A 25,691-nucleotide genomic window follows, 5' to 3' on the forward strand; every position below is an offset into this window, starting at 1 on the left:
GCCAATGCACCAGCAGCTGATGCGTTGACATTTTTTAAATTCTGCTAAATAACTACTCTGACCAATCAGAATCTGTGTCATCATTTAACCACGCCTATGTTGTTACAACCGCTATCTGTGGTTCTTTATCACAGAACCCAATATTGTTTTTAGCATATCTGACTATGTTTCGTGTGAGAACGTTTATTAATTATTATTTTATAACGTGTTTTTAATATAGCAATAGTGTGTAGCGTGTCAAAGCGCTGCACCATTGCGTTTTTAATCTCAGCGTGGTCCCCCTAGAATTGAATAATAAAATGGCATGGTACGTTCCAACAAGGACATCAACTGGGTAACAAATGCATTTTTTTTTTTTTTTTTGGCAGAAGTTGTAGCTAACATGCTGAAAGGCGCGCGTAGGTATGGTTATGAATTAGCTATCTATGCTAGCTAAAATGCCGCGTTATTTGTTGAAATATTATGTATTACATTGCCAAAGGCAGTCATCACTTTTAATCTGTAGTGTGTTGTAGGCTGCTAGCGTTTGAGTAGTTTCGCTGGCTGACATTAGCTGTCTGTTACTATCAGCTAACTAGCGTCGTGTTTAGACGTGAATAGCTAGTTAGCAAGCGCTGCTATATTGCAAGCTAGCTTTTACAACAGTGGGGAGACTGCTAGTTACATAGCATTTCACAATGTTACATTGTCAGAGCATGTCCTGAAGCCAAGGCTACCACCTTTCTGGTGGTTACAAGGAAGATAGTATACCTAGCTACCGGCCGCAAACTAAGTATTCTAGCTAGCTACAGTACTGACCGTTTGTGCACTGTTGAGCTAGCAATAGCCAGGACATGCCTCATTGACCCTAACCTACTAACTATATGCCTGTCTTCTTATGAGTAACATATACACTTGGATTGTTCATGCCTATCCAGACCTATTTTAACTCATGAGACACGGGTTTATCTGAAACATTTTAGAGCGAACTAAGTCGCCAGTACGTTACCTTGAGTAATTCGCTTGCCTACTTAAAAGGGCAATCTGAAGTTACAACAATCATTTTTAGACCTTTAAAAAAAAAAATTGCATACCCATTTATTATTGAATAATATAACTCGTAGATGCCTCGTGAGCTTAGTTCAACTGTCATACCCCCATCAGAACTTAGGTCAGTTAAATCAAAAACATGAAGTGTCTGTGACATTCTAGGACCAAGGTTGCCTACCCCTGTCATAGATGGTCAGTACTTCCATCCATAGCTCTGTCCATGAATTTGAGTGGTAACATTTCTCAAGCCCCATCCCGCAGCTGTTTACCAAATCAGTGACGGTGTGGTCCGCACTGTAATTGTTCGAACTGCACATTGCCCCTTTAAGACTGCAATCAATGACACTTGAGAATGAATGATCCAGTGTAGTGAAATGGTGTTCTGTTGCCTTCACTTGGTGGATCCCCCTTGCTGTTAACCTTTGGAGTCCAATAGCCCAGTGGTTCTCAAACTGGGGGGTAGTGCATTGTCAGTTTTCCTCTTGTCATGTCAATCATTGCATATTTATAACTTATCAGACATGTCCAGATCAACTAGCCTATGTCAGCTAGTGTTGTCATGTTTGAGTCACTCAATTCACATGAATGCACATTAGTGCTTTAAAACAGCAACATTTTCTCTGCCAACAAGACGGGTGTGAACAATTTGTGTCATGAACAGTGCTTATGCCCATAGAAATAGACGTGGCGGCCCCAGGGGGGACGTGGGATGTTCCCCAATGCTGAAAGCGGGGTCTGAGGTTTGGGAATGTACAGTTTGGGAGCCTATAGCCTACATGATGTCAGTTAAACAGAAAGAATGATGTCCCATTATGTGATCACTGACAGCTGTCACCTATGGCCTTTCACACATTTAAAAAGCTTCCATCTAAACAACCCACCTGACCCACATGGGCCGGAAGAAGGGTGTTTCACCGCACCCTTCCTAGAAAAGCTGGGCAAGTCTGTGTTTCTGGTATATCTCTCTCCTAGTCAATTTGTAGCAAGGGATCTATATGACTGGTTTTGCATTTAGGGAAGTTCTGATCTCATAGTTATCTTTTTGTCACTCCCTACAGTAATTTCCTCAGTGACTACCACAGATATTATACAGGCACATTAATTAATGTTCAGGCTTTAGGCTATATGAATCCCCCTCAACGAGTTAGCCCAATACTGGAGTATGTAAGCTTTGGCTCGCTTGAGTATGCATACGGAGGTATTATTTTTGGCTTTCAATACAGATGTGCTGTTTCTGTATAAGGAAGTTAATATTAACCCCTCTTCAATCCTGATGCAGGTGGTAAAGTCAAACCAAAGAGTAAATACACTGGACATAAACATCACCAAAAATACATTTAGCATGGAGGACTCAGGTCGAGGAGCCAGCTACACAGTGCCCTGTGACGACTACGTTCATGTGGTGGAGTTCAGCCCCTTTGACAGTGGCTCAGCTGCGTCCCTCCTGGCCTATGGAGGAAACCAGTATGTGGTGGTTGGCACCTGCCGCTTCCAGGTGAGTGGTAGCCTGCCACATTCCTCTTCCTCATGTCCTCTCTTCTAGCCTCTCTTCTCAAAATGCATCTGAAGAGAAGATCCTCCCAAGGTTCCTCTCCTCTGAGGAGGCATGGATAGGGGATACAAGGAAATGAGAAACGGTCTGTGTTTTGGTGCCATGTGTGATGTAAACCACTGCTGTATATGTGACGTGAACCACTGTTTGTGCAGGAGGAGGACATGGAGGTAGAGGGGGTTGAATTCACCACACTGCGTGTTTTCCATCATGCGTTACGTGTGGATTGCCTCGCATGGAGCCCTGAGTCTCGGCTGGACAAGCTGCCCCAACTCATCAGGTAGCCTACCTTAAACCTTTTAGTTCTTACAGCTGTCTTCTGTCTTTACATCAGGGTGTCTGGTCCTGGAGAGATGCTAGTTGTTTCAGGCTTTCTTTCCAGCCCTGCAGTAAGTAACAGCTGATTCAGCTCATCGTGGTGCAGACTGAAGACGTGGTTATTTGGACCAGCCACTGCTGTGGGTTGAAGCTGCACTACTGTTCTTTTTTTTCTTCATCTTTCCTACGTAAAATGTATTTATAAAGCCCTTTTTATATCCGCAGTTGTCACATAGTTCTTATACAGAAACCCAGCCTAAAACCCCAAAGAGCGAGCAAGCAGGAGAGTGCGAGAGGGATACTTAAGATCACACAGGACTCCAGTAAGACAGAAAAACGTCAGATAGGACAGACCCACCCTTGCCCCCCGGTAGATGGACTATTGCAGCATATATATTAGGGACGGAGGGGTCGGGGGACACTGTGACTGTCCCACGATAACCCTGGACAGGGCCACACACTTTGCAAAAGCACAGCCTCCACACCACCAGAGGGATATCAACAGACCACCAACTTACTACCCTGAGACAAGGCGGAGTATAGCCCGCAGAGATCTCCCCCATCACATGAGCCCGAGGGGGCGCAAGACCAGACAGGAAGATAACATCAGTGACTCAACCCACTCAAGTTGAGTATAGCGAAAAGAGCCTGGCAAGACGTGATGCACCCCTCCTACTGACGGCATCAGAGAGCACTAGCAAGCCACTTACTCAGCCCCCGTAATAGGGTCAGTGGAGAGAGGGGAGCCGGCTAGGCAGAGACAGCAAGGGTGGTTCATCACTCCAATGCGTTGCTATTCACCTTCGCACCCCTGGTTCCAGACTACACTCAATCATAGGACCTACTGAAGAGATGAGAATTCAGGAAAGACTTAAGGGTTGAGACCGTTTCTGCATCTCTCATATGGATCGGCAGACCATTACATAAAAATGGAGCTCCATGGTAGAAAGCCCTGCTTCCAGCTGTTTGCTTAGAAATTCTAGGAACAATGAGGCCTGCCTCTTGTGAAGGTTGGGTACGTGTAGGTATGTTCGGCTTGACCACCTGCTTATCCCAGAGCCATATATTTATCTAACTATGTCTCTGGGTCATCCATCTACACCACATCTGTGTCAGTCAGTGGTATGAAACCCTCAGTAGTCTTGGCCCAGCTGTATTCCTCATTCACCTACCATATGAAGCTCAGTCATCATTCTAGTCTGTGGCCCACTGTAGCAGTGTAATACCAACCCAGTTATTTCAGGTGTGGTTTGATTAAAAAAGGGAAGTTGAACGTTATTACTTAGAAAGCAAGGTTTTTCTCTTAATTGGAATGGTGGATGGGAATGCTGTAATCCCGCGGGAGATGTTTCCAAGTTGCTTTAATTGAAAGGGAAAGACAACGATACTTCCTGGCCTTCTGTGGTTAAGTCTGCAGGGCCTTGGGGCCGGCGTGTGACGTGCGCACGTGTTATTGCACTGATGGCTCCCCCGCTCAAGTTCCGTCCCTCCCCTAGTTTTACACGTAGTTATGCCTTCCAGGAAAAGCACAGTGTTCTCACGGGCGTGCCTGAGGCAGGGGCCGGCAAGGGTGCTAGGAGGAGGGGGTAGGGGGCTTACGCTCTGAGGATCCCAGATTCTACTAGGCCAGCCATGTGAGGTCCAGTCAGCAACCTCCTGGTAGATTCTGGGGAACTGTCAGGAACACTTCCCCAGCATTAGCTCAGGGCCAAAACAGACCCAGTCATTAGTCAACCCTGTGACATTGACAAATCTTTGAAGATTGTCTCATGAAGAAATGTTCTCCCACTTGGAACTTGTTCTTTCATTGACAATATTCGTGCAGCATGGGCTAAATCTCAATAGCCTAGTTCGTATTGCAAGACTGAAGTATGTATTGAATTATAGGTTTGATGAGTGAAAGAAGGGTGGAATGCCCTCCACAATTCGCTGACTACTAGGCTATGTATCAGTTGTTGGTATACTCACCTGTACCAGTTGCTCGGGGGAATATTCTGCCTGTGTATCGTGACATCATGCCAAATCCGTCTGTTCCTGTGACTGCAAATGTGTGTGATGTTTGTTTTTCTTGTAAGTGAGTTAGTGTAATTGTGTAAGTAATTGCAGGCGCTGGTATATACTACAACTGATTAGAGGCAAAGTCGTCTCCCAGGCGTTAGCAATGCTCAAATGGCATGAGGAATCTTTGTTTTTCTCCATGTTTATCTTCGCACTTAGAATCTCCCTGGCAGTGTTTCCATTGATCCATGTCCAAGTAGTTTACCACACACACACATCCAAAGGTGTTAGCCCACGCTGCAGTGCAGTCAGACACACACATAGACATGGACATGTGCCCGGGTGCGTGTACGTACGCGTGTCTTATAGTAGGATGGGCTCTGTTTTGATGTTCTCTTTCTGTGTTTGTTTTTCTCTCTTCGTCTTTCCCTCCAGATTTTGCACTGCTGCAGCAGACAGAAAAGTGAGGCTGTTGACTTCTGATCTTCAGAATCAACATGAAGTCAAGGTAGAGTACTGGAGCCCCTGCTCTCACGACTAGATCCCACTGGAACTACTGCACCTGTCAGTTCAGTTGGCATCTGGTTTCTTTAAATCAAGCCGTTTGTATATAGCACACTGACAGTAGGCACTTAGTGAATGGCTTTTTATATTAGCCTAATCAAGAACCCAGCACATAAGGAGCCAGGGAACTGTCTTACAGGCTCGCACCAAATTCAGTGTTTTGTTAATTGTATCTTCTGTGTTTCTGTGGTGATGTCTGTGTGGTTGTCTAGGTGATGGAGGGTCACACCAGCTACATCAACCACTTAGTGTTCGAACCCACGGAGGGGAAACAAATGGCTTCGGTCAGCGATGACCATACATGCAGGTCAGTCCGAACCTCCTCCCGGTCTCATTCAGCAAGAATAATATGAGTGTGTCTTCCCCCAGCTCTTGGATATGCGTTCTGTTCTCTGTTAATGGTGCAGAAAGTCCTGACTGTTTCCAAAATGAAACCCAATGCTTATCACAACACACCCCGGTGTTGCCGTGCGGAATCACACCGCTGCTTCTCCAGCTTTTCAAAGTAATTGGTTAAATATGGAAATCCAATTAGCTGCAGTACTGGTGGAGGTTGTTCCCCTCCTTAGGGTTGACTCTTAACAAGGTCCCCCAATGTGGCCTATCAATCAGTAGCTAGGTAGTAGAGCAAGGAAGGAAAGAGTGTGTCGTTAGCCAAATGTGTAACCATGGGGTAACCTGGCACGGGAGGTTGGTGGTACCTTAATTGGGGAGAACGAGCTTGTGGTAATGACTGGAGCGGAATCGGTGGAATGGTATCAAGTACATAGTTACCCGGTGTTTACTATTCCATTAGCTCCGTTCCAGCCATTATTATGAGCCGTTCTCCCCTCAGCAGCCTCCACTGAACATGAGGGACCTCCTGTTACCTTAGTAACTAGGGTTGTAGCTAGGGTCCAGACAGGGCGAAAGCCTGGCCCAAATCCTACTTCCTCTTTGCCCCTTCCCACACAATGTGAGCTCTTATTGTTTGACCTGTGATTGATGGGGGAGAACGTTTAATCAAGTTAGCAGCTTAGAAATTAATGACTGGCCCCTACTTTTCTCTCCGCTAGAGCCTGAAAGAGCACGTCTCTCATATCCATCTTTAAACCCAAAGCTCCCTGGATGAGAAACACACCTGAAACATCTGCTTTCTATTCATAAACTCATCATATCAGGAGCCTGGAACTCGCGGTTACACTTCCAGTCATCAAATACAGGCCATGGTTGAATTATCTCCTCAATCTCCTTCCGCCCTGCTTAAATGCTCTAAAGTGTTGGTTAGGATGAGGGCTGTGGGGAGAGAGCCCTCAGCTAGGGCTGGTGATGAAGCTCTGCTACTGCGAGAAACATCAGCGCGCAGTTCTCCCTCAGCCTCCCTCTATAATGGTCTGGCCAGAGAAAACGGGTACGCTTGCTCGGCTCCATCTGCAGAAAGATTTAAATTCTGTCAGGTTGAAAAAATATAGGACGCAGGAGGAAGAGTGAGGTGGAACTAGGGAAAGATCAAGTTAACAGGAAAGGGGCCTTCTAGGCAGCCCACATGAACCGAGACCCCTGATAGGGTGAGAGAAAAGAACAGTGGACCGTCTTCTCTACTTGTGCGTGTTCGTAAACTTGGCAGGTTGCCCTACCATAACTCTGCTGTGCTCTTTGTCAGCACTGTCCTTTCCTGCGTGGGAACTCTACTCCAGCCGGAGTAGCCACCTGTAGCAGCTAGAAGGTCGCAGCCTCCCACGGAGGTCAGAGTGTCTGCCAGAGGTCCTAACCTCTTTGGGCTTGGCTCCCATTGTCTGTTAGCTTCCAGTTGGATTTGTTTCTGTTGAGTGAGATGGATTCCTCAGTTCAGCCAGCTCTGGTGTCATGTTGACATGGATCAGCAGAATACAGCTTACTCAAGGGGCTTGAACAGAGACACCTGCTGCAACTATTTGTGCGGGATCTCAACTATTTGTTTTGTGTATGATCTACTGTGTCATCCTTTTAGGAAGTATTTCTGAGGCGTTATCACAATAGTTTGAGACTTTCTCCCCCCTCTAGCCCGTCAGTCAAGCTATCTGTCAGTTAGTATGTCCATGTCCACTCTACAACATCCCAGTCTTTCATCTCCTCTTTTCTCCTTTTCTTCTCATGTTCTCACGCTTTCTTCTTGCTCCGTTCTAGTGGATCCCATCATCAACTCTAGCGAGAGGAGCAAACCGATCCAATAAAAATGACTAATGACCGAGATAATTATTTCAACAGTCCAAATGTCTGTTGAAGAACGTGTTATTGTTCAAGACACTTGAGTAGGTCCGATCAAGATGGATGTTGGTGTGGTTTCGGGGAGGACGGCGTGCTGTGCACCTCTGCCTGGACTCCCCTGTGAGGCTCTGAGGCGGGATTACTGTTTGTCTTTCTCAACCCTCGTTCCCGCCGAGTGTCGCCAAGGTTATTTACCCTGCACTCTCTCATAATTTAGTTCACACGGTGCACTCTACGTTTCCCATTTCCTCCGCTCATTTGGAAAACTTTGACCGAAATGAAAAGGTGCGGCTGCTGTTTTCTCACTCACATCTACACAGACTTCAAATGCAGTCTCGCCTTTCAACGTTATTGTACATGAAGCCCAGTGTTTTTGCTTGATGTCACATCAGTTGTAGTGTTATGCAATTACACATCTCTTTGTCAGTGGCGGTTTCAGTCTTGTTTCTTGCTCCCTTTCACCTTGTTCAGCAAGGATTACATTTAAAAAAAATAAATCATAATCTTTCCCCATTTGAAGGGCAAAGTGGTGGACCACAACTTGGCTGGATGCGGCGTAGCGTGCGATTGAACTCTGCTTGGCGAGTGGTCTGAGAAGAGAGGGTTTATGCTTGTTTGTCTGCGGTGGTCTGAGGTTTCCAACCTCGCTCATGCTCTATGGAGGAGGGTCTGCACCTCACTCTACACAGGGCCATTCTGACTTCCTTGTCAAGTCAAGAAAAAAAAGCTCATGGAGAAATGTGAGGGTGTTTTATCCCCTGCAGGGAAGACAAAGGAAAAGTTGAGTGGTTACGGAGGTTATCATCTGGGATGGGGCATAATCATATCCTTTCCTCCGCGCCACTGCAGACATCTCTCCAACATGTTTGACGTTTAAATGGGCTTTGGGCCTTTATTAGATGTCTTCTGCATGATCTCATCAGTCAGCGCATTCACATCGCTCCCAACCATACAGTCCTTTAAAAAAATGTTTTGGTTTAAACCGCTTGCATGTTTATTCCTCCCTGGTTCAGGGGGATGTTTTGTTAGATACGAGGCCTTGTGTTCGCTGAGGAGGGCTTTCCGATGTGGTTGAAGAGTAGATCCTGGTCTTGGGAGCAGCCTGTCCTCTCCAAGTGATTTATTACATCCGTGCGCACGTTTACCTTGTGTCCTCGGCCTTCTCGCTCGTCAACGCAGGGCCCCGGCCGCCTGTCTTCACAGCTCAAGGGGGAGATTACGACCAAGATCCCTTTTTCCCTGAAAGAAGGGCGGTACTAGTGAGGCTCTGTGTCCGCATCTCTTGGACAACTGACAGAAGCTAGATAAATTACACGCAGGCATTAAGTGCTTTCAGAAAAACACTGGCATCACTACAGGCCTGGTGTGTGCTGTTCACTCATTAGAGTACATTCCGAAGAGCGTCTCACAGACGCCTGGGAAAAGGTGGGTTTGGATGGAGGCTTGTAACTTCGCTTTTTTGACATGGATCCTGTGAGACAAAAACAGCCAGCCAGCCATGATGTCTTTGTTATTTTTGATATTTTTAGCTGCCATTAGCAAGTGTAATCCTTTGTTTTGTGTGCTGTCAGCACCAAGGCATCTGCGCGTCATCTCCTCTCCCCTCCCCACGCGGGGTGGCTGGACTCCGGGAGCTAGTTTTAGCACTGCCGCGAGTCCAACTCCAGTACAGCTAATTGAGTGCTTATTAATCTTGTTTTTTGGATTTGATAATTTGTCATTTTTGACAGGACCTCTTTTCGGACCCGGTTGTTTGTTTTTGAATCGCAGACTTCCTGTCTCAGGTTGTTTTCTAAACGGGTAGTTGAGGACAGGAGAATAATTTTCTTAGTCCTTAAACGGTTCATTTCCCCTGACCATCCTGTAGTGTCCAGCTAGTGCCCTTTCCCTTTCATGCTAGATAGCCTCTCTTGTCCCCACAGGGTGTGGGACCTGGAGGGGAATGAAACCACTACATTTAGACTACGCTCCCCTGGCGTCAGTGTGTGCTGGCATCCTGAAGATGCCTTCAAGGTGCGTACAGTAACAGTGCTCTCCAGTTTTATAATGAGAGTTTAAATACTTAGTGCGAGTGAAAAGAGCTTTTGATACTAAACCTTTGTCCTCTGTACAGCTGATGGTGGCCGAGAAGAAAGGGACGATACGCTTCTATGACCTGGTTACCCAGCAGGCCATTCTTTCTCTGGATTGCGGCCAGTCGCCGCTCATGTCGGCTGACTGGTGCCTCACCAATACCATCAAGGTGGGCGCGGTGACGGGCAGCGATTGGGTCATCTGGGATATTACCCGCTCCAGGTGAGTGGCAGGACAGATACTTGTGACCAACTGGGTTTGAACCCAGACAAGGTTACCCATCACCTCCGTTACATGCTGTGTAACACTACTGTATGAAGGCATGGGATTTGTTAATGGTTATTTGTCTGTTCATAGTTACCCACAAGAGAAGAGGCCTGCCCATGTAGAACGAGCAGGAAACTTCAGGTAACTGCTTTGTCCATGCTTCCAAAGTCCTTGCTATCTGGTATCCTTGGTATGTCCCTCCCCCATTGAAATTGATATGTTAAATGGTTATGTTAAGGGTTTTGCTTAGGGTAGGGATGTCCCAAGGATCCTGGATGTTTCCAATTCCTCTGACCTTCAGAGTATTGTGATGCATGTTGTGGTAGTCCGGCTGATACCGCTGCTGCTGACGTCGTCCATGATAAAGGCTGTGGTGATGGTGATGGCAATTACTGTAACCACGGGTGTCATGGTCTTCCAGGTGGTCTCGGGTCAATGAGAATCTCTTCTCCACAACAGGATGTCCAGGCAAGATCAGCAGTCAGTTACTAGTCCATCACCTGGGTCACCCACAGGTCAGTGAGCTGTGTGTTTGGCTGTTTGCATTGATAGTGTGTCAGTTTCTGAGTAATAAAAGTGTGGGAATAATGTTCAGAGTGTTGGAAATGAGGATAACGTAACATGCTTCCTGGACCTGGTTTCTTACGTTTATATGGTGGTGTTGCAGCCCGTGATGATTGGATCAGCCACGGTGGGGGCAGGTCTAAGCTGGCACAGGTCCCTCCCACTCTGTGTCATTGGCGGTGACCGAAAGCTCTCTTTTTGGATGACAGAAATGTAATGCAGTCACTCCCTATGGACATATGGGAGGCAATGCAAATTTACATTGAAACTGTTTGACATGAGGTGTGGTTGGATATTTCTATTTTCATAATTTTTCAATAAAGTATTTCATTTTCCATGTTTTTGTTTGCTTTGACTTCTGAACTTAGTTTAGACACATCCTGGACTTTTGATGTTTATTTTAGAGTCCGACAACTGACCGCCCAGACAAACTGTCATACCCAGACAAACAGAATGGTGGAACTTGGCTTCTGTGAAAAGCGAGGCTGGTTCTGTCTTTCTCAGAAGTTTTGTATCAGTACTAGTTTGTTATGATGTTCTGCCAAGCGCCTCAGGGTGAGCTGCAGGTCACAGGAATGTGTGCGCTCAATGCTGCCAGCACTCTACTCTACCGGTCAACATCACAATCCCTCTACAGGTGCTCACTCTCTCTCTGTAAAACAGACATACACACTCACCCATACACAATCTGTCTCACACACACACACACACAGCTGTCCCCACCCCGGTAGGTCCTATAACACCTGCAGAGGGAGGCCTGGGAAGGCGAAGGACTAATGCATGCAGCCTGCTCCTGCTATTGGGTTATCCCTGAGATTATGACAAGGGCAGGAAACTAAAGAAAGAGAAAAATAAGGTTTTGGAAGAGAAGCGCAGAGAACTGGGAGTTGAGGTCTTTTCAGGTCAGATACTACTGGCTGGCAGAGGGGATGAGTGATTTGTCTCTCCAGAGAAGAGGGAGATGAAGAGAAAACACAAGAGCCACACATCTCATCGTTCTAGTGGGTGGGGATGATCAGTGATGCTGAGATGGAGCATGGGAGACATTGGACCATAAGCCAACAGACGCAGAGTACTCCATTAGAAACAAGGGCTCATTGTATCCTATTGGATGGCCCATGTGCGAGAATAGCACTTACTAACTGCATTAGAACTGCATTAAATTTGATCATGAATCATTTTTAGTGACAGCTAATCACTTGTTTCTTTTAGTCCGAGGGCGCAGCCCTTTGGATGGAGTTGTGTGTATACAAGGAGTAACACAGAACAGTTTATTTTACTCCATTAATGTATGTGTAAGGGGTGAAACAGTAGGTTTTATTGTGCACCGGTGTTGCTGCACGACAGAGTAAGGCAGGTATAGGGGAGGTGAGACCTCCACTCTTTCAATCCCGCTAGACAGGCCTGTATGTTTCTTGGAGCGTACGCACTAACCACCATCCACAATCATAACATGCTACTGCTCTCCTGGTCGACTCTTTGTTTGAACAAGTCCAATGTGGTCGGTGCCGTACGTTTGCAGTATTGGACACAAGTGGTGCTGGAATGGTTACGTGAAACAGAGAAATCAATGTCGGAGCTCAGGACGCCGCAACCTCTCTTTGCACACACTGCTGAACATTTTCCAAAGGCTATAATATCCTCTTAGGGTGAATTAGAATTACAAAGTGCAAGATTTTTGTGAGAAATGTGAGTCATGAGTCTCTCAATCAATTGTGTCTCCCAGAATCAAAGTGACCCAAGACCACCACCTGGTGGTCTCCCACCTCTGTTTCTAGTCTCTAGATCAGGGATGGGCAAGTCCAGTCCTCTGGTGCCGGAGAGGTGTCACACTTTTCCCCCATCCCTAGAAAACACAGGTGATTAAACTAATTGTGTTATAAACTAAAAATCACAGTTGATTATTGGAGTCAGGTGTGCTAGCTAGGGCTGGGGCAAAAGTGACACCAATCAGGTCCCCGATGACTGGTTACCCATCCCTGTTCTGGACAGATGGCTTGCCTCCCGCAATGTACCAATGATCCATCTTAACATGTCAGGAAAGTGAAAGGGGGATACCTAGTCAGTTGTACAACTGAATGCATTCAACTGAAATGTGTCTTCCACATTTAACCCAACCCCTCTGATTCAGAGAGGTACGGTATGTATACAACGTCAGTTTGGCATAGAGGAAAGGGCGGTGTTGGTACATCCAGCTTTTTTAAGTCACTGCCTTATACACTTCTTGCCCTATCGTAAACATCCCCTGGACACATAGTAGCTGGTAAAATGGAGATCACAGGGGTTATTTTTAATGAGGGCATTTTTGCTAGTGGCTAGTTTGCATCAACTACCTTCACTAAAACTACAGCAAAGGTTTTGCCTGCAAACGTTAGTTTCGATGTGTCTGCCTCGTGATTTTTTTGGGAGAGTTGTCTGTTTGAAGAGGACCCTCCCGGAACAACCAAGAGAATCTGTCATTAATCCCAGACCTAGTACTGTTGCTGCCCTAGGTCTTGAATTTCGGAGACTGCTTTGTTACCTTCTTTGACATACCATGTAATTTTTCGCAAGTTAAATCAAGTGTAAACTGAGCTTGAAGCTTGCAGTATTAAAGTATCCATATTAGGTCATTCTCATGACCCTTTACCTCTTATTTTTTTGTTTGAACAAGGAGATCTTTGGTTTGAAGTTGAACAGTAGGATAACCATGATAGAGCTATTTCTCATAGGCCAGGAAGGCTTTCCTGGTTAGTAGGCCGACTTGGCTTCCAGCTTAATCTCCAGTTGTAATGTAATAACGAACGCAGAGAGGAATCAAAGAGAGATCAGACAGGTGTGAACTCTCCACCTCTCTCTCTGTAATCCCCTCCACCACTTCAGACAAGATGAGGCCTTCAGCTAATTCTTCCCCAACCCACACATGCGAAGCCAGGGGCTCAAGAAAAAGAGAACAAATGCTAATAATGAGCCGTATTAGACGAGAGAAAACAAAGGAAGAGATTAGAGGTTTTCTTTGAGGTAAAAAAAATACTTTCCTTTAATCTCTTGGGGATTTTCTTAGGCCTACATGATGTAAAACCAGCCTGAAGTGGAAATGTGTTGATCTGGATGAGGGCAGTTGAGAGAAAAGGCTGCAAAGCATTACAATACAGACTAAATGTGACTATGATAAATCATTAGAGCACTCGGTACAGTGGGTTACACAAAATGTAAATTGGATAATTTTGGTCATCATTTAATTTCAAGTGTCTCTGTGCAGTAATCATTGGGTTTAGCAGCATTTTTTTGTTTATGAATGCGGCAAAAAACAGTCCATGATCTGTGCTTCATCTATGTCTTCAGGGAGGACTCTGTGAACCCAATGACCCATCCTTTTGAGTCTGGGGAGGCTAGCGTGCCAAGGTAATGATGGTCCATGACATTAGGAAACACTTAAGTTCTGAAGGCAGGATGATACTGTACATCATTGGGGGATTTGTGGTTAGTATGTGAGGCACAATAATTTTGCTTGGAACCAGTAGTGGTTATCGTATCGTCATGGCAACCCCTTTTTGTGTTTAGGGGCCTCAGCAGATTTGGATCCCAGTGGTCTGGGATTTTCTGGTGGGGGATTTTTGGATCCGAGCTGTGCTGGATGTAAGCTGAGATACGCAAAATTATTAAGTGTTCGAATTTGGGTTAAGCAAGTGGATGTGTGCACTGCTGCACTCAAGTCGAGCGGTATAGTAGATCAATCTTCGGCTCTGTGCACCATTTTCTCCACTGGAGAGGTTGTGTTTCTCTGTGAGTAAAGTGAACCATGTTTGATTTACACTGGAATAATTGAACAGGAAGGCCTCCCACTCAAGGTGGTCGGAGGCTTTCACGTCCACTGTACACCATGATGTTTTACAGTCGGTGTAGATCTATGAACCGATTTGCGTTCTGGCTTTAAAAATGAATACGGGTGAACTCTGGTACAGACACATTGTCACTGATACAGAAACATGGCATATATTACCCCTTGAACCCACAGGTAGAGAGAGGAAGAGAGAGGAGATGGAGAGAGTTTATCATGCCAGTTGTGAAACCCTACTGACCGTGTAGTGTTATACTGTGTGACCAGGTCCAGCTTTAGATCCACTGGGCCTCAGTACTGGCTCTGACAGTAGCCAGCTGAGGAAACATGATATTTAAATCATTCATAATTAGCTCCTTCCCTTTACTTAATAACACGTGAAGACAAATGGGTTCCAAGAATTTTCTAAATGGAAACAGTTGGTTTGGAATGGGAGGCAGTGGCACATGGGCTTATATTGTAGTACTCCCCACCCTCTGACGTTCATGTTCCCTCTCGCTCTCTCTCTGTCGCTTGCTCTCTCAAACGCAAATGCACAGACTTTGTATACTTTTTTATCTCTTTCCTTGATCTCCCTCCATATTGGGGTTTTTCCACGCTCTCTTTCTGATCACTATTTTACACATGCATTCTAAAGATTTTCTCTGTAATCTCTCTACGAAGATAAACATTCTCGGACATATTCACCCTGTACATTTCCTACCCCCATGTGTGTCTCTCTCTCTTTCATGCCCTTTGTGATTGGACTGAAAAAAAAAAAAAAAAATGTATTACTTTGTACATTCTCCTCACAATACATGTATAACGTCACCGTACATATCAATACATATCATATCAATACATGCACCCAACAAGGAAATATTGATGAATCTTGCACATAAATATAAATTGTGTATACACAGCATTTCACATCCATCCATTTTTATATGCTAAATCTAGTTTAGTCTCTAAAAAATACAATAATAATAATGCAAGTATTAGCCCAGTAGGATTGAAGAGGTGGATATTCAACTGATTGTCTTAAATGGAACTACTGTATTTTGTGCAATTTGAGCATTGATTGTTTGTGCATTTGGCCCCATGGCCACACAGAGAAATTACAGATTGCACCTTTAAAGACCCAAAATGGCTTCCCCTTCCCACCCCTCCAGAGGTATGTATCAGTTTCACTCCCTGAGTCTCTGGCTCAGTGTTGAGGCCCTCAGCCCAGTTTCTCCAGGGCACTGTGGAGTATCTTCAGGTCGTCTCTCATCTGGCCTAGGGCATGCTGGATCTTACTGGGTTGGTCCAGAACCTCCAGGCTGGAAGTGAATGGGTCGTACCGGACAGAGAAGGGCCGTTGGATGGACGACGAGTACCGCCTGCAGGTAGAACAATAGGGTTTTAAAACATTGGGTCCATATTTGCGAATAAGCAAACATTTCATTTTAAACAGTTCTCTGACACCAAATGCATATCAGCCAATTCAAATCTGTGATTTACTTGCATGTGACAGAAAGCTAAATTCAAAATCAAATGTTATTTGTCACATGCGCCGAATACAACAGGTATTCTTACATTGAAATGCTTACTTACAAGCCCTTAACCAACAATGCAGTTTTAAGAAAATAACCCAGAAAAAGTAAGAGATAAGAATAACAAATAATTAAAGAGCAGCAGTAAGTAACAATAGCGGGGTTATATACAGAGGGTACCGGTACAGACACAATGTGCAGGGGCACCGGTTAGTCGAGGTAATTGAGGTAATATGTACATGTAGGTAGAGTTATTAAAGTGACTATGCATAGATAATAACGGAGTAGCAGCAGTGTAGAAGGGGGGGCGGGGGGGGCATTGCAAATAGGCTGGGTAGCATTTCATTACATGTTTAGGAGTCTTATGGCTTGGGGGGGTGGAAGCTGTTTACAAGCCTCTTGGACCTAGACTTGGCGCGCTGGTACCGCTTGCCGTGCGGTAGCAGAGAAAACAGTCTATGACTAGGGTGGCTGCAGTCTTTGACAATTTGTAGGGCCTTCCTCTGACACCGCCTGGTATAGAGGTCCTGAATGGCAGGAAGCTTGGCCCCGGTGATGTACTGGGCCGTACGCACTACCCTCTATAGTGCCTTGCGGTCGGAGGCCGAGCAGTTGCCATACCAGGCAGTAATGCAACCAGTCAGGATGCTCTCGATGGTGCAGCTGCAGAACCTTTTGAGGATCTGAGGACCCATGCCAAATCTTTTCAGTCTCCTGAGGGGGAATAGGTTTTGTCATGCCCTCTTCACGACTGTCTTGGTGTGCTTGGACCATGTTAGTTTGTTGGTGATGTGGACGCCAAGGAACTTGAAGCTCTCAACCTGCTCCACTACAGCCCTGTTGATGAGAATGGGGGCATGCTCGGTCCTCCTTTTCCTGTAGTCCACAATCATCTCCTTTGTCTTGATCACATTGAGGGAGAGGTTGTTGTCCTGGCACCACACGTCCGGTCTCTGACCTCCTCCCTATAGGCCGTCTCATCGTTGTCGGTAATCAGGCTTACCACTGTTGTGTCATCGGCAAACTTAATGATGGTGTTGGGAGTCGTGCCTGGCCGTGCAGCCATGAGTGAACAGGGAGTACAGGAGGGGACTGAGCACGCACCCCTGAGGGGCCCCCGTGTTGAGGATCAGCGTGGCGGATGTGGTGTTACCTACCCTTACGACCTGGGGGCGGCCCGTCAGGAAGTCCAGGATCCAGTTGCAGAGGGAGGTGTTTAGTCCCAGGATCCTTAGCTTAGTGATGAACTTTGAGGGCACTATGGTGTTGAACACTGAGCTGTAGTCAATGAATAGCATTCTCACATAGGTGTTCCTTTTGTCCAGGTGTGAAAGGGCAGTGTGGAGTGCAATAGAGATTGCATCATCTGTGGATCTGTTGGGACGGTATGAAAATTGAAGTGGGTCTAAGGTTTCTGGGATAATGTTGTTGATGTGAGCCATGACTAGCCTTTCAAAGCATTTCATGGCTACAGACGTGAGTGCTACGGGTCGGTAGTCATTTAGGCAGCTTACCTTAGTGTTCTTGGGCACAGGGACTATGGTGGTCTGCTTGAATATGTTGGTATTACAGACTCAGACAGGGGGAGGTTGAAAATGTCAGTGAAGACACTTGCCAGTTGGTCAGCGCATGCTCGGAGTACACATCCTGGAAATCCGTCTGGCCCTGCGGCCTTGTGAATGTTGACCTGTTTAAAGGTTTTACTCACATCGGCTGCGGGGAGCGTGATCACACAGTCGCCCGGAACAGCTGATGCTCTCATGCATGTTTCAGTGTTTCTTGCTTCAAAGCGAGCATAGAAGTTATTTAGCCCGTCTGGTAGTCTCATGTCACTGGGCAGCTCTCGGCTGTGCTTCTCTTTGTAGTCTGTAATAGTTTGTAAGCCCTACCACATCCGACGAGCGTCGGAGCCGGTGTAGTACAATTTCGATCTTAGTCCTGTATTGATGCTTTACCTGTTTGATGGCTCGTCGGCGGGCATAGTGGGATTTCTTATAAGCTTCCGGGTTAGAGTCCCGCTCCTTGAAAGTGGCAGTTCTATCCTTTAGCTCAGTGCGAATGTTGCCTGTAAACCGTGGCTTCTGGTTGGGGTATGTACGTACAGTCACTGTGGGGATGACGTTATCGATACACTTATTGATGAAGCCAGTGACTGATGTAGTGTACTCCGGAACATATTCCAGTCCGTGCTAGCAAAACAGTCCTGTAGTTTAGCATCTGCTTCATCTGACCACTTTTTTATAGACCGAGTCACTGATGCTTCCTGCTTAAATTTTTGCTTGTGAGCAGGAATCAGGTGGATAGAATTATGGTCAGATTTGCCAAATGGAGGGTGAGGGAGAGCTTTGTACGTATCTCTGAATGTGGAGTAAAGGTGGTCTAGAGTTTTTTTTCCCCCCTCTGGTTGCACATTGAACATGCTGATAGACATGAGGTAAAACTCATTGAGTGCGGTTTTAGTGCCAGCATCGGTCTGCGGTGATATGTAGACGGCTACAAAAAATACAGATGAAAACTCTCTAGGTAGATAGTTTGGTCTACAGCTTATCATGAGATACTCTACCTCAGGCGAGCAAAACCTTGAGACTTCCTTAGATACCGTGCACTAGCTGTTGTTTACAAATATGCATAGGCCCCCTCCCCGTGTCTTACCAGAAGCTGCTGTTCTATCTTGCCGATAGAGTGTATAGCCCGCCAGCTGTATGTTATTAATGTTGTTGTTCAGCCACAACTCGGTGAAACATAAGATATTGCAGTTTTTAATGTCCCATTGGTAGGATAAATGTGCTTTCAGTTCGTCACATTTATTTTCCAGCTATTGAATGTTAGCTAACAGTACTGATGGCAAAGGCAGATTAGCCACTCCGCCTGATCCTCACAAGGCACCCCGATCTCTTTACGTGAAATCTCAGTTTCTTTCTCCAGCGAATGATGGGAAAACTGGGCCTGTTCGGGTGTTTGGAGTATATCCTTCCTGTCCGACTCATTAAAGACAGTAATCGCTGTTCTGATGTCCAGAAGCTATTTTCGGTCATAAGAGACGGTAGTAGCAACATTATGTACAAAATATGTTAGAAACAATGCGAAAAAAATTAACAAAATAGCACAGTTGGTTCAGAGCCAATAAAACAGCAGCCATCCCCTCCGGCGCCGTCACAAATGTAGCTGGTCCCATCAGATAACATGGAACACGTTAGCCCTATGCTAACCTCAACAGGTGGCACTTATTCTTCATCAGTCTATCAAAGATCTTAGACTTTTATATCCACCAACCAATGGCATTTCTTAAAATAGGTCAACCCTGGCCACTAGAGGGATATTTTAAACCTACAGGAAGAGAGTCCCAACTCCGGGGAAAATCTCCTTCCAGCAGGTGACGTTTTTTTTCACTCACCCAGGCAAGGAGTTTTTGTATGGAAGTCAATGAGCATCGAATTTGGTGAACAAAAAAAATGAATAGCTTATTTGCTACATGAGCTTTATTTGATCGAATAGAAGATCCGTAATGCTTAAGTTGTTATGAGTGTACTGATATAAGTAGGACACGTGACATCCCGGTAACTTTGAGGAAAAAACACTTTATATTGGAGTAGTCTCGAGATAGCTATACATATTCATGGCATGAAACTAGTAGCATAGCATCTGTCTCCATTGAATACAGGCGGTTGACGTCAACAACTCTCATCGAATATTCAAATAAGATTACAATAATGAGATGTATCCACAAAAAGGATATGAGGGAGCTTGACAGCCTGCCGTGCCGTTTTCTAGACAACTACCACCATTGTTAGGGCAGAGGGCCATGTATCTTGTCAGTATATCCACAATCTTTGCTGTTTTGTTGGTCTGTAATGTTGTGAGCCAATATTGCATTGACGCATCCTCGACTACACTACTAGCTAGTACTAACAAGACATTTTCATGGTTTTGCATTCATGACAAAATCCCACGTTTCTGTTTCACACACATCCATGTGCTTTTATGGGGAAATTATGAGGTCCTTACAACATGTACGTTTATCGTACATCGTAAAAAAAAATAAAAAAAACGGAGAGCCTTATGGATTTGTCAAATAGCATGTAGACTATCACTATCATCATTATTGCCTCATTATTGCCTCTGCTAAAACGTCAGCTTGAAATCAATAGCTCACCGTGGGTTTGAGTCAACCTCCTGGCAAGCTTTTTTGTTGAGGACAAAACTGTTCACTGCCGGTCCTTGATGCTCAATTCAAAACGCATTTGACCAAGTGGATGATTATAATAATGCATAGCCTACAAAACGTTGTAGGCCTGGATGTAAGTGTAGCCTACCTACATAAGAATATACTCATCATGACAGCCAAGTGTGATAAACTTATTTTAAAATAACTGCAATACTGCCATCTGTAGGATGATAATGATACTAACTACAATCCTACTGTACACTTTGTAATGTTCATCCTCCTCGAGTGACAAAGTAGATGATTATAAATATGCATATAACCCACTGTAGGCCTATATTTGTGTTCATGTCCATGTAATATAGTCTATGTATTATAGCCTATGCAATATAATTATTAGGCCATAGCAGTGCGTTTGTCTGCAAGGCTGAAGAAAGAGTTATCTCCTTATTCAATTATTGAATAATTTCCCTTTCAAGCTGTTGGCGTCCATTTCCAGCACACTAATACAGTACATGTACAGTATATATTTCAAAGGGGAGGAAACTCGTGAAATTCGAACCCTTGCCGCAATCTGCGACAATTACGTGGACTTGGCACTTAACACAGAGAGCAATTTGACCAGTCAGTCAAATACATGTGACGGTTGTTTGATGATCGGAGCATCCTGTTGGACTGAGGTGTGTTAAGGATGCTTCCATGAACAAGAGTTGGAACACGTCCAACCACGTTGACAATTGTAATTGGCTGATGCATAATTTGTGCCAGGAAATAATCAGTGCCACCTGGTGAGGTTAGCATAGGGCTAACGTGTGCCATGTTATCGGATGGGACCAGCTACGGTTTAGTGTTCTGTCACGTGTAAGTAATCGACAAGTCTAATTGGCTGATATGGATTTTGTGCCAGAGAACCTGTTTAAAACCCCCTAAGATCGATGTCCGTGCTCCCGTGGAAATCTAATTATCATAATAAAAAAATCTAGGTTTTATGTTACACTGTAAACTCTCCTTCCAGACTCACTATAAGCATCTCCAATCCAAAATTAAATCTAGAATCGGCTTCCTATTTTGCAACAAATCATCCTTCACTCATGCTGCCAAACATACCCTAGTAAAACTGACTAGCCTACCGATCCTTAACTTCGGCGATGTCATTTACAAAATTTCCTCCAACACTCTACTCAGCAAATTGGATGCAGTCCATCACAGTGCCATCTGTTTTGTCACCAAAACCCCATATACTACCCACCACTGCGACCTGTATGCTCTCTCGTTGGCTGGCCCTCGCTTCATATCTGTCGCCAAACCCACTGGCTCCAGGTCATCTATAAGTCGTTTCTAGGTAAAGCCTTGCCTTATCTCAGCTCACTGGTCACCATAGCAGCACCCACCCGCAGCACAGGTATATTTCACTGGTCACCCCCAAAGCCAATTCCTCCTTCAGCCGCCTTTCCTTCCAGTTCTCTACTGCCAATGACTGGAACGAACTGCAAAAATCACTGAAGCTGGAGACTCATATCTCCCTCACTAGCTTTAAGCACCAGCTGTCAGAGCAGCGCACAGATCACTGCACCTGTACATAGCCCATCTGTAAATAGCCCATCCAACTACCTGATCACCATATTGTTATTTATTTTGCTCCTTTTCACCCCAGTACCGCTACTTGCACACTCATCTTCTGCATATCTATCACCCCAGTGTTTAATTTGCCATACTGTAATAATTTTGCCACTATGGCCTATTTATTGCCTCACCCCCCTTATCCTACCTCATTTGCACACACTGTATATAGACTTTCTCTATTGTATTATTGACTGTATGTTTGTTTATTCCATGTGTAACTCTGTGTTGTTGTTTGTGTCGCACTGCTTTGCTTTATCTTGGTCAGGTCGCAGTTGTAAATGAGAACTTGTTCTCAACTAGACTACCTGGTTAAATAAAGGTACAATAAATAAATGTGTTAGCTAACACACCTGACTCCAATAATCAACTAACCATGATCTTCAGTTTAGAATGGAATTAGTTAACTCAGCTGTTTGTGCTAGGGATGGGGTAAAAGTGTGACACCACTCTGGCCCCCAAGGACTGGAGTTGCCCATGTCCATCGGTACTCTGCTCATTCAGATTACATTAATATATTACAAAACGTAATATGCTAATTACGAGTAACTCCTAAACAGCTGCCTTCAGTCTGATTTGCTTTTGTGTCCTCACTCAGATCCCCTGAGCTTCCCACTGGCTCCTCTCCAAAACCCCTGCAGCACTGCGGTCCAAGAGCGACAAGATCAACTCAAATCCAAGGTATACGCCACATGTTACACATTTCCTGTGGTGTACTGAAGTGCTCACATATAGACATTCACCACTTGTATGCATTGATGTACCTCATCTTAATCTTGGCATCCTCAAAGCTTTCTGAGACAAAATAGACAGGTTGGAAAGTCTGGTCCTGGTAAGGCTGGATTGCTGTCTCCTCTGGGTTGAATGGCTTGTACTCAGGTTCGTTAGAGAGAGCATACTGAAAGATGGAAGTAAGAGATAAGTGATTAGTTATCGTTTTATAATCCTTCAGAAATGATTAGCGGCATGTTATATAAAAACAAGAGATAATAAATTAGGAATTAGTCCCTTCTATCAGTACAATTCTACAGAGTACCAATGTAAAATCCTACTCACAATGAGTTCTCCATATGAGGACAGGAGGCCGGCACCGTATGCCTTCACAGTTCCATTCTGCTTACACAGTCCAAACTCCACGGTGAACCAGTACAACTGTCGGAGGAATGGCAACAAGTGATGAGGAAATGATAAGGCTCCGTTTTACGCCTGACAACACATTAATCAAATGGTCAGATTGGTCTGTATTTTATATTTTCCACTAGATGGCAGCAAAGGTCTGTAATTTGCAGTCCAACACCCAACCTCAGTGCAGTATATAATGTTTTACATCTGATTGGTAACTGCTTATTTTGAAATGAAAGCTCAAAGGTCAGCTCTTACAGTTGAGAGTCTCTCAATATCCTCGTCTGATGCTCCCAGTGAGGCTAGGCCAATTTCCTGCAAATGACATACAATTGTGAGTGTTGCGCACTGATAAGACAATTTATGTATTATTATAATGGATGTATTATTACACCCAAGCATCATATGAACCGTATTATAAGTCTAAATGTTTTTACCTGGGAAAACTGGGCAAATTCTTTGTCTGCAAGCATAGGAATATGGCCGAGTAACTCGTGACAGCAATCTCTGAGAGAAGGAAGCGCAAAAGCTGTGACTACATGACGCACATGAATATGTCCATTGATTAGACTGATTATCATGATACCCATGAATCATACATATGTTATTATTTAGGATCAGTTAGTAAACTGAATATTATGACACACACTGTTTATTTCGAGTGATTCTACTATGCCAATAACACCAATTGACGTACGGCTCCGGGGAGTGCATGGGTGCGGAGGCGTGGCGGATGTACTGGGTACACTGGAACACTCTGAAGGCCAGGCTAGCTAGGAAGTCTCTGGCGGAGAGTAGCCCTGCCACCGGACGCAGCTGGAAGCCTGTCTTCTCTGGACAAACAAGAACACATAGCAAGGTACCACTGTCAGACACATATTCACCAGTGGCATGGATGCTGATGTTCATACATGGTGAACCGTGACTGCCTATAGTGTTTCTGCAGTACGAGAACAATCCCTAATGTTGTTATTACTGTTGTAAGCAATCTACATTAAAATAATGAGGCATAATCAATCTATAAGGTGTGCACAGTCATCGACCAGAATTAGTCATTCAATGGAAAGTCATGGGCATGCTGGATTTGCCTCGGTCCATGTTTATTCTATTCCTTGAAGCTGGGCATAGTGCTGCTATTGCTCTGTCCCTCAGGCAGAGATAGACTGCTGGGCCTCACCTTTGAGGAAGGCAGAGACCTCCCGGAGCTGGGGGATACTGTCCTCTCCGTAGCCACACTCCCTCTCCAGCTGCTGCAGCCCACCCAGGAACTGTCTGCACGCCAGGTCAGGGTAGATGGTCCTCAGGGTCCGGTACACCTCTCTCCTGTTAAATGACAGCAGCAGCAGAGTCATTAGAACACTGTCATTCGAACTCCACAGGTATATTGACTGTAGACTATTATCATTATGAAAGAAGTCTATTAGGATTGTATGATGTCCATCTCCAGTATACTATACATCAGCTGTTATTCTCACCATGTGGCCACCTCCTCTGGTGTGTACTCCACTCTGGGTAATGGTTCGCCCCTGTGGAACAGAGATGGATGCATCAATCATTCCTTTACGAATGCATTTCTACAACGGCATGCCTTTGGTCCAATGATGCAGTACTGGCACCGAAGAGCGACTGACTACATGGGGAAAAACATTTTTGAAAGGTGAAAATGATGAGATCAATTTACTGTCTGTAATTCGCTGCAAGTTCAGCGATGAAGCACCTTCTTTTTCTGTATTCTGGATCACTGAATCCCTGTAAAAGGAATCATAACAATTAGTTAGCCATGACATTTTTAGTTTGTTGTCCTTTTTGATAGTTGAGTATTATTTCTAACAATCCAATGAATTATACAAGTATTGTATCAATGCCATATAAATGGTAGCCTAGCAATATTGCTAAGGTAAACATAAACACTAACTGGATGATCCTGGTCCATATCTGGGTCATATTTCGTTATCAACAGGTTGCATTTATCCAGATCTCTAATCTTTCTGGGGAACCAGGGAACTAAAACAAGGAAACAGGAAAATATGGCAGAGCGTAATTATTTCACACAATGTAAATGAATAGGTGTTATTGTATTCTAAACGAGAATAAAAACAAGAAAAACGTTACTATTATTAGGAACGTGTGATTATTATTTCATTCAAATTGTATTATAACCTTTTTCCTCTGGGATGGTGCGTACGTCGTCGGCGACTCTCTTGAGTGAGTTGATGAAGGTGTCTGTGTCAGAGATGTGCACTTCACACCTCATAAAGAACTCCAGATCACCACAGCCACTGTTCTTAGACTTCCTCCCTGGTCGGCTCTCAATATGCAGAAGCTTAGCTTCAAACGTCTGAATGCATGGTAAAGACATACATATCATATTTAAGCAAACACATGTATATTTTATCCCATTGATTCGATGCCGTAGACCTGATTTAATTGAAACTCTCCATCTGCAACTCATATCTAATGATGAACTTGCTTCCCTTACCTCAAAGACTTTGCCAGTTTTAAAGAACCCTGCATTCTTCTCGTGGCTGAGTGCGAAAACAATGTTCAGTGTCACGGTTCCTTCCTTTTCCTCAAACACAAAGCTTTCACCACCCCGCGATGGGCCAGGGGAAGAGGACCCGCTGGCGCGCTCTTTCCGGGCATCTTCGATCAGACTTCGCTTTCTGCCGACGAACGGAATGTTTTGCGCCACACTCTCCGTCTTCATTGAACCTATGTCAATTTGTCGTAGACTGTCTTAAAAATAATATTGCAGAGTTGCTATGATTTGTTTGATCGAATAGTCTATATGGGCCTACTACCGGATACTGAGACTCTCCGAGGCACAGCTGTGTCTGAAGCTGTGCTGTTAGCAGGGAGACA

The 25,691-nt window shown here is 44.8% G+C and overlaps 2 protein-coding genes across 5 annotated transcripts; one reads left to right on the plus strand and one right to left on the minus strand.

The window, feature by feature from the left end:
• Nucleotides 1-95: 95 nt before the first annotated feature.
• nup37 (nucleoporin 37) lies at nucleotides 96-10,926 on the plus strand. 3 transcript variants are annotated; one of them, XM_055937409.1, is made up of 10 exons: nucleotides 96-334; nucleotides 2,309-2,524; nucleotides 2,737-2,861; nucleotides 5,333-5,405; nucleotides 5,674-5,768; nucleotides 9,610-9,700; nucleotides 9,801-9,982; nucleotides 10,118-10,168; nucleotides 10,449-10,542; nucleotides 10,695-10,926. In XM_055937409.1, the coding sequence occupies exons 1-10, from the start codon at nucleotides 305-307 to the stop codon at nucleotides 10,806-10,808; spliced, it is 1,071 nt and encodes a 356-aa protein (XP_055793384.1). In that variant the 5' UTR covers nucleotides 96-304; the 3' UTR covers nucleotides 10,809-10,926. The 3 variants fall into 3 exon arrangements, with proteins under 3 accessions (XP_055793384.1, XP_055793385.1, XP_055793386.1); XM_055937410.1 differs by having other exon boundaries at nucleotides 99-307; XM_055937411.1 differs by having other exon boundaries at nucleotides 332-402.
• Nucleotides 10,927-13,580: 2,654 nt separating this feature from the next.
• On the minus strand, nucleotides 13,581-25,689 carry th2 (tyrosine hydroxylase 2). 2 transcript variants are annotated; one of them, XM_055937415.1, is made up of 12 exons: nucleotides 25,309-25,689; nucleotides 24,990-25,167; nucleotides 24,745-24,833; nucleotides 24,511-24,578; nucleotides 24,305-24,355; nucleotides 24,007-24,152; nucleotides 23,527-23,662; nucleotides 23,267-23,336; nucleotides 23,088-23,144; nucleotides 22,764-22,859; nucleotides 22,472-22,605; nucleotides 13,581-15,772 (listed from the first exon to the last, which is right to left on the minus strand). In XM_055937415.1, exons 1-12 carry the CDS (start codon nucleotides 25,534-25,536, stop codon nucleotides 15,613-15,615), a joined length of 1,413 nt encoding a protein of 470 aa, XP_055793390.1. In that variant the 5' UTR covers nucleotides 25,537-25,689; the 3' UTR covers nucleotides 13,581-15,612. The 2 variants fall into 2 exon arrangements, with proteins under 2 accessions (XP_055793390.1, XP_055793389.1); XM_055937414.1 differs by having other exon boundaries at nucleotides 24,990-25,689.
• Between the last annotated feature and the right edge of the window lie 2 nt (nucleotides 25,690-25,691).

The sequence above is a fragment of the Salvelinus fontinalis genome, chromosome 11 (genome assembly GCF_029448725.1).
Source record: "Salvelinus fontinalis isolate EN_2023a chromosome 11, ASM2944872v1, whole genome shotgun sequence".
Taxonomy (NCBI): Eukaryota; Metazoa; Chordata; class Actinopteri; order Salmoniformes; family Salmonidae; genus Salvelinus; species Salvelinus fontinalis.

Bases quoted from the DNA above. Each gene is read 5' to 3' on its own strand.
- nup37 (XM_055937409.1), top strand. From the start codon at position 305: ATGGTACGTTCCAACAAGGACATCAACTGG. The intron at 9,701-9,800 runs GTGCGTACAGTA...TCCTCTGTACAG, and splicing joins ATCCTGAAGATGCCTTCAAG to CTGATGGTGGCCGAGAAGAA. The intron at 10,543-10,694 runs GTCAGTGAGCTG...GTGGTGTTGCAG, and splicing joins ATCACCTGGGTCACCCACAG to CCCGTGATGATTGGATCAGC.
- th2 (XM_055937414.1), bottom strand. From the start codon at position 25,536: ATGAAGACGGAGAGTGTGGCGCAAAACATTCCGTTCGTCGGCAGAAAG. The intron at 23,337-23,526 runs GTACGTCAATTG...TCCTTCTCTCAG, and splicing joins CCCATGCACTCCCCGGAGCC to AGATTGCTGTCACGAGTTAC. The intron at 22,860-23,087 runs GTAAGAGCTGAC...TTCCTCCGACAG, and splicing joins ATATTGAGAGACTCTCAACT to TTGTACTGGTTCACCGTGGA.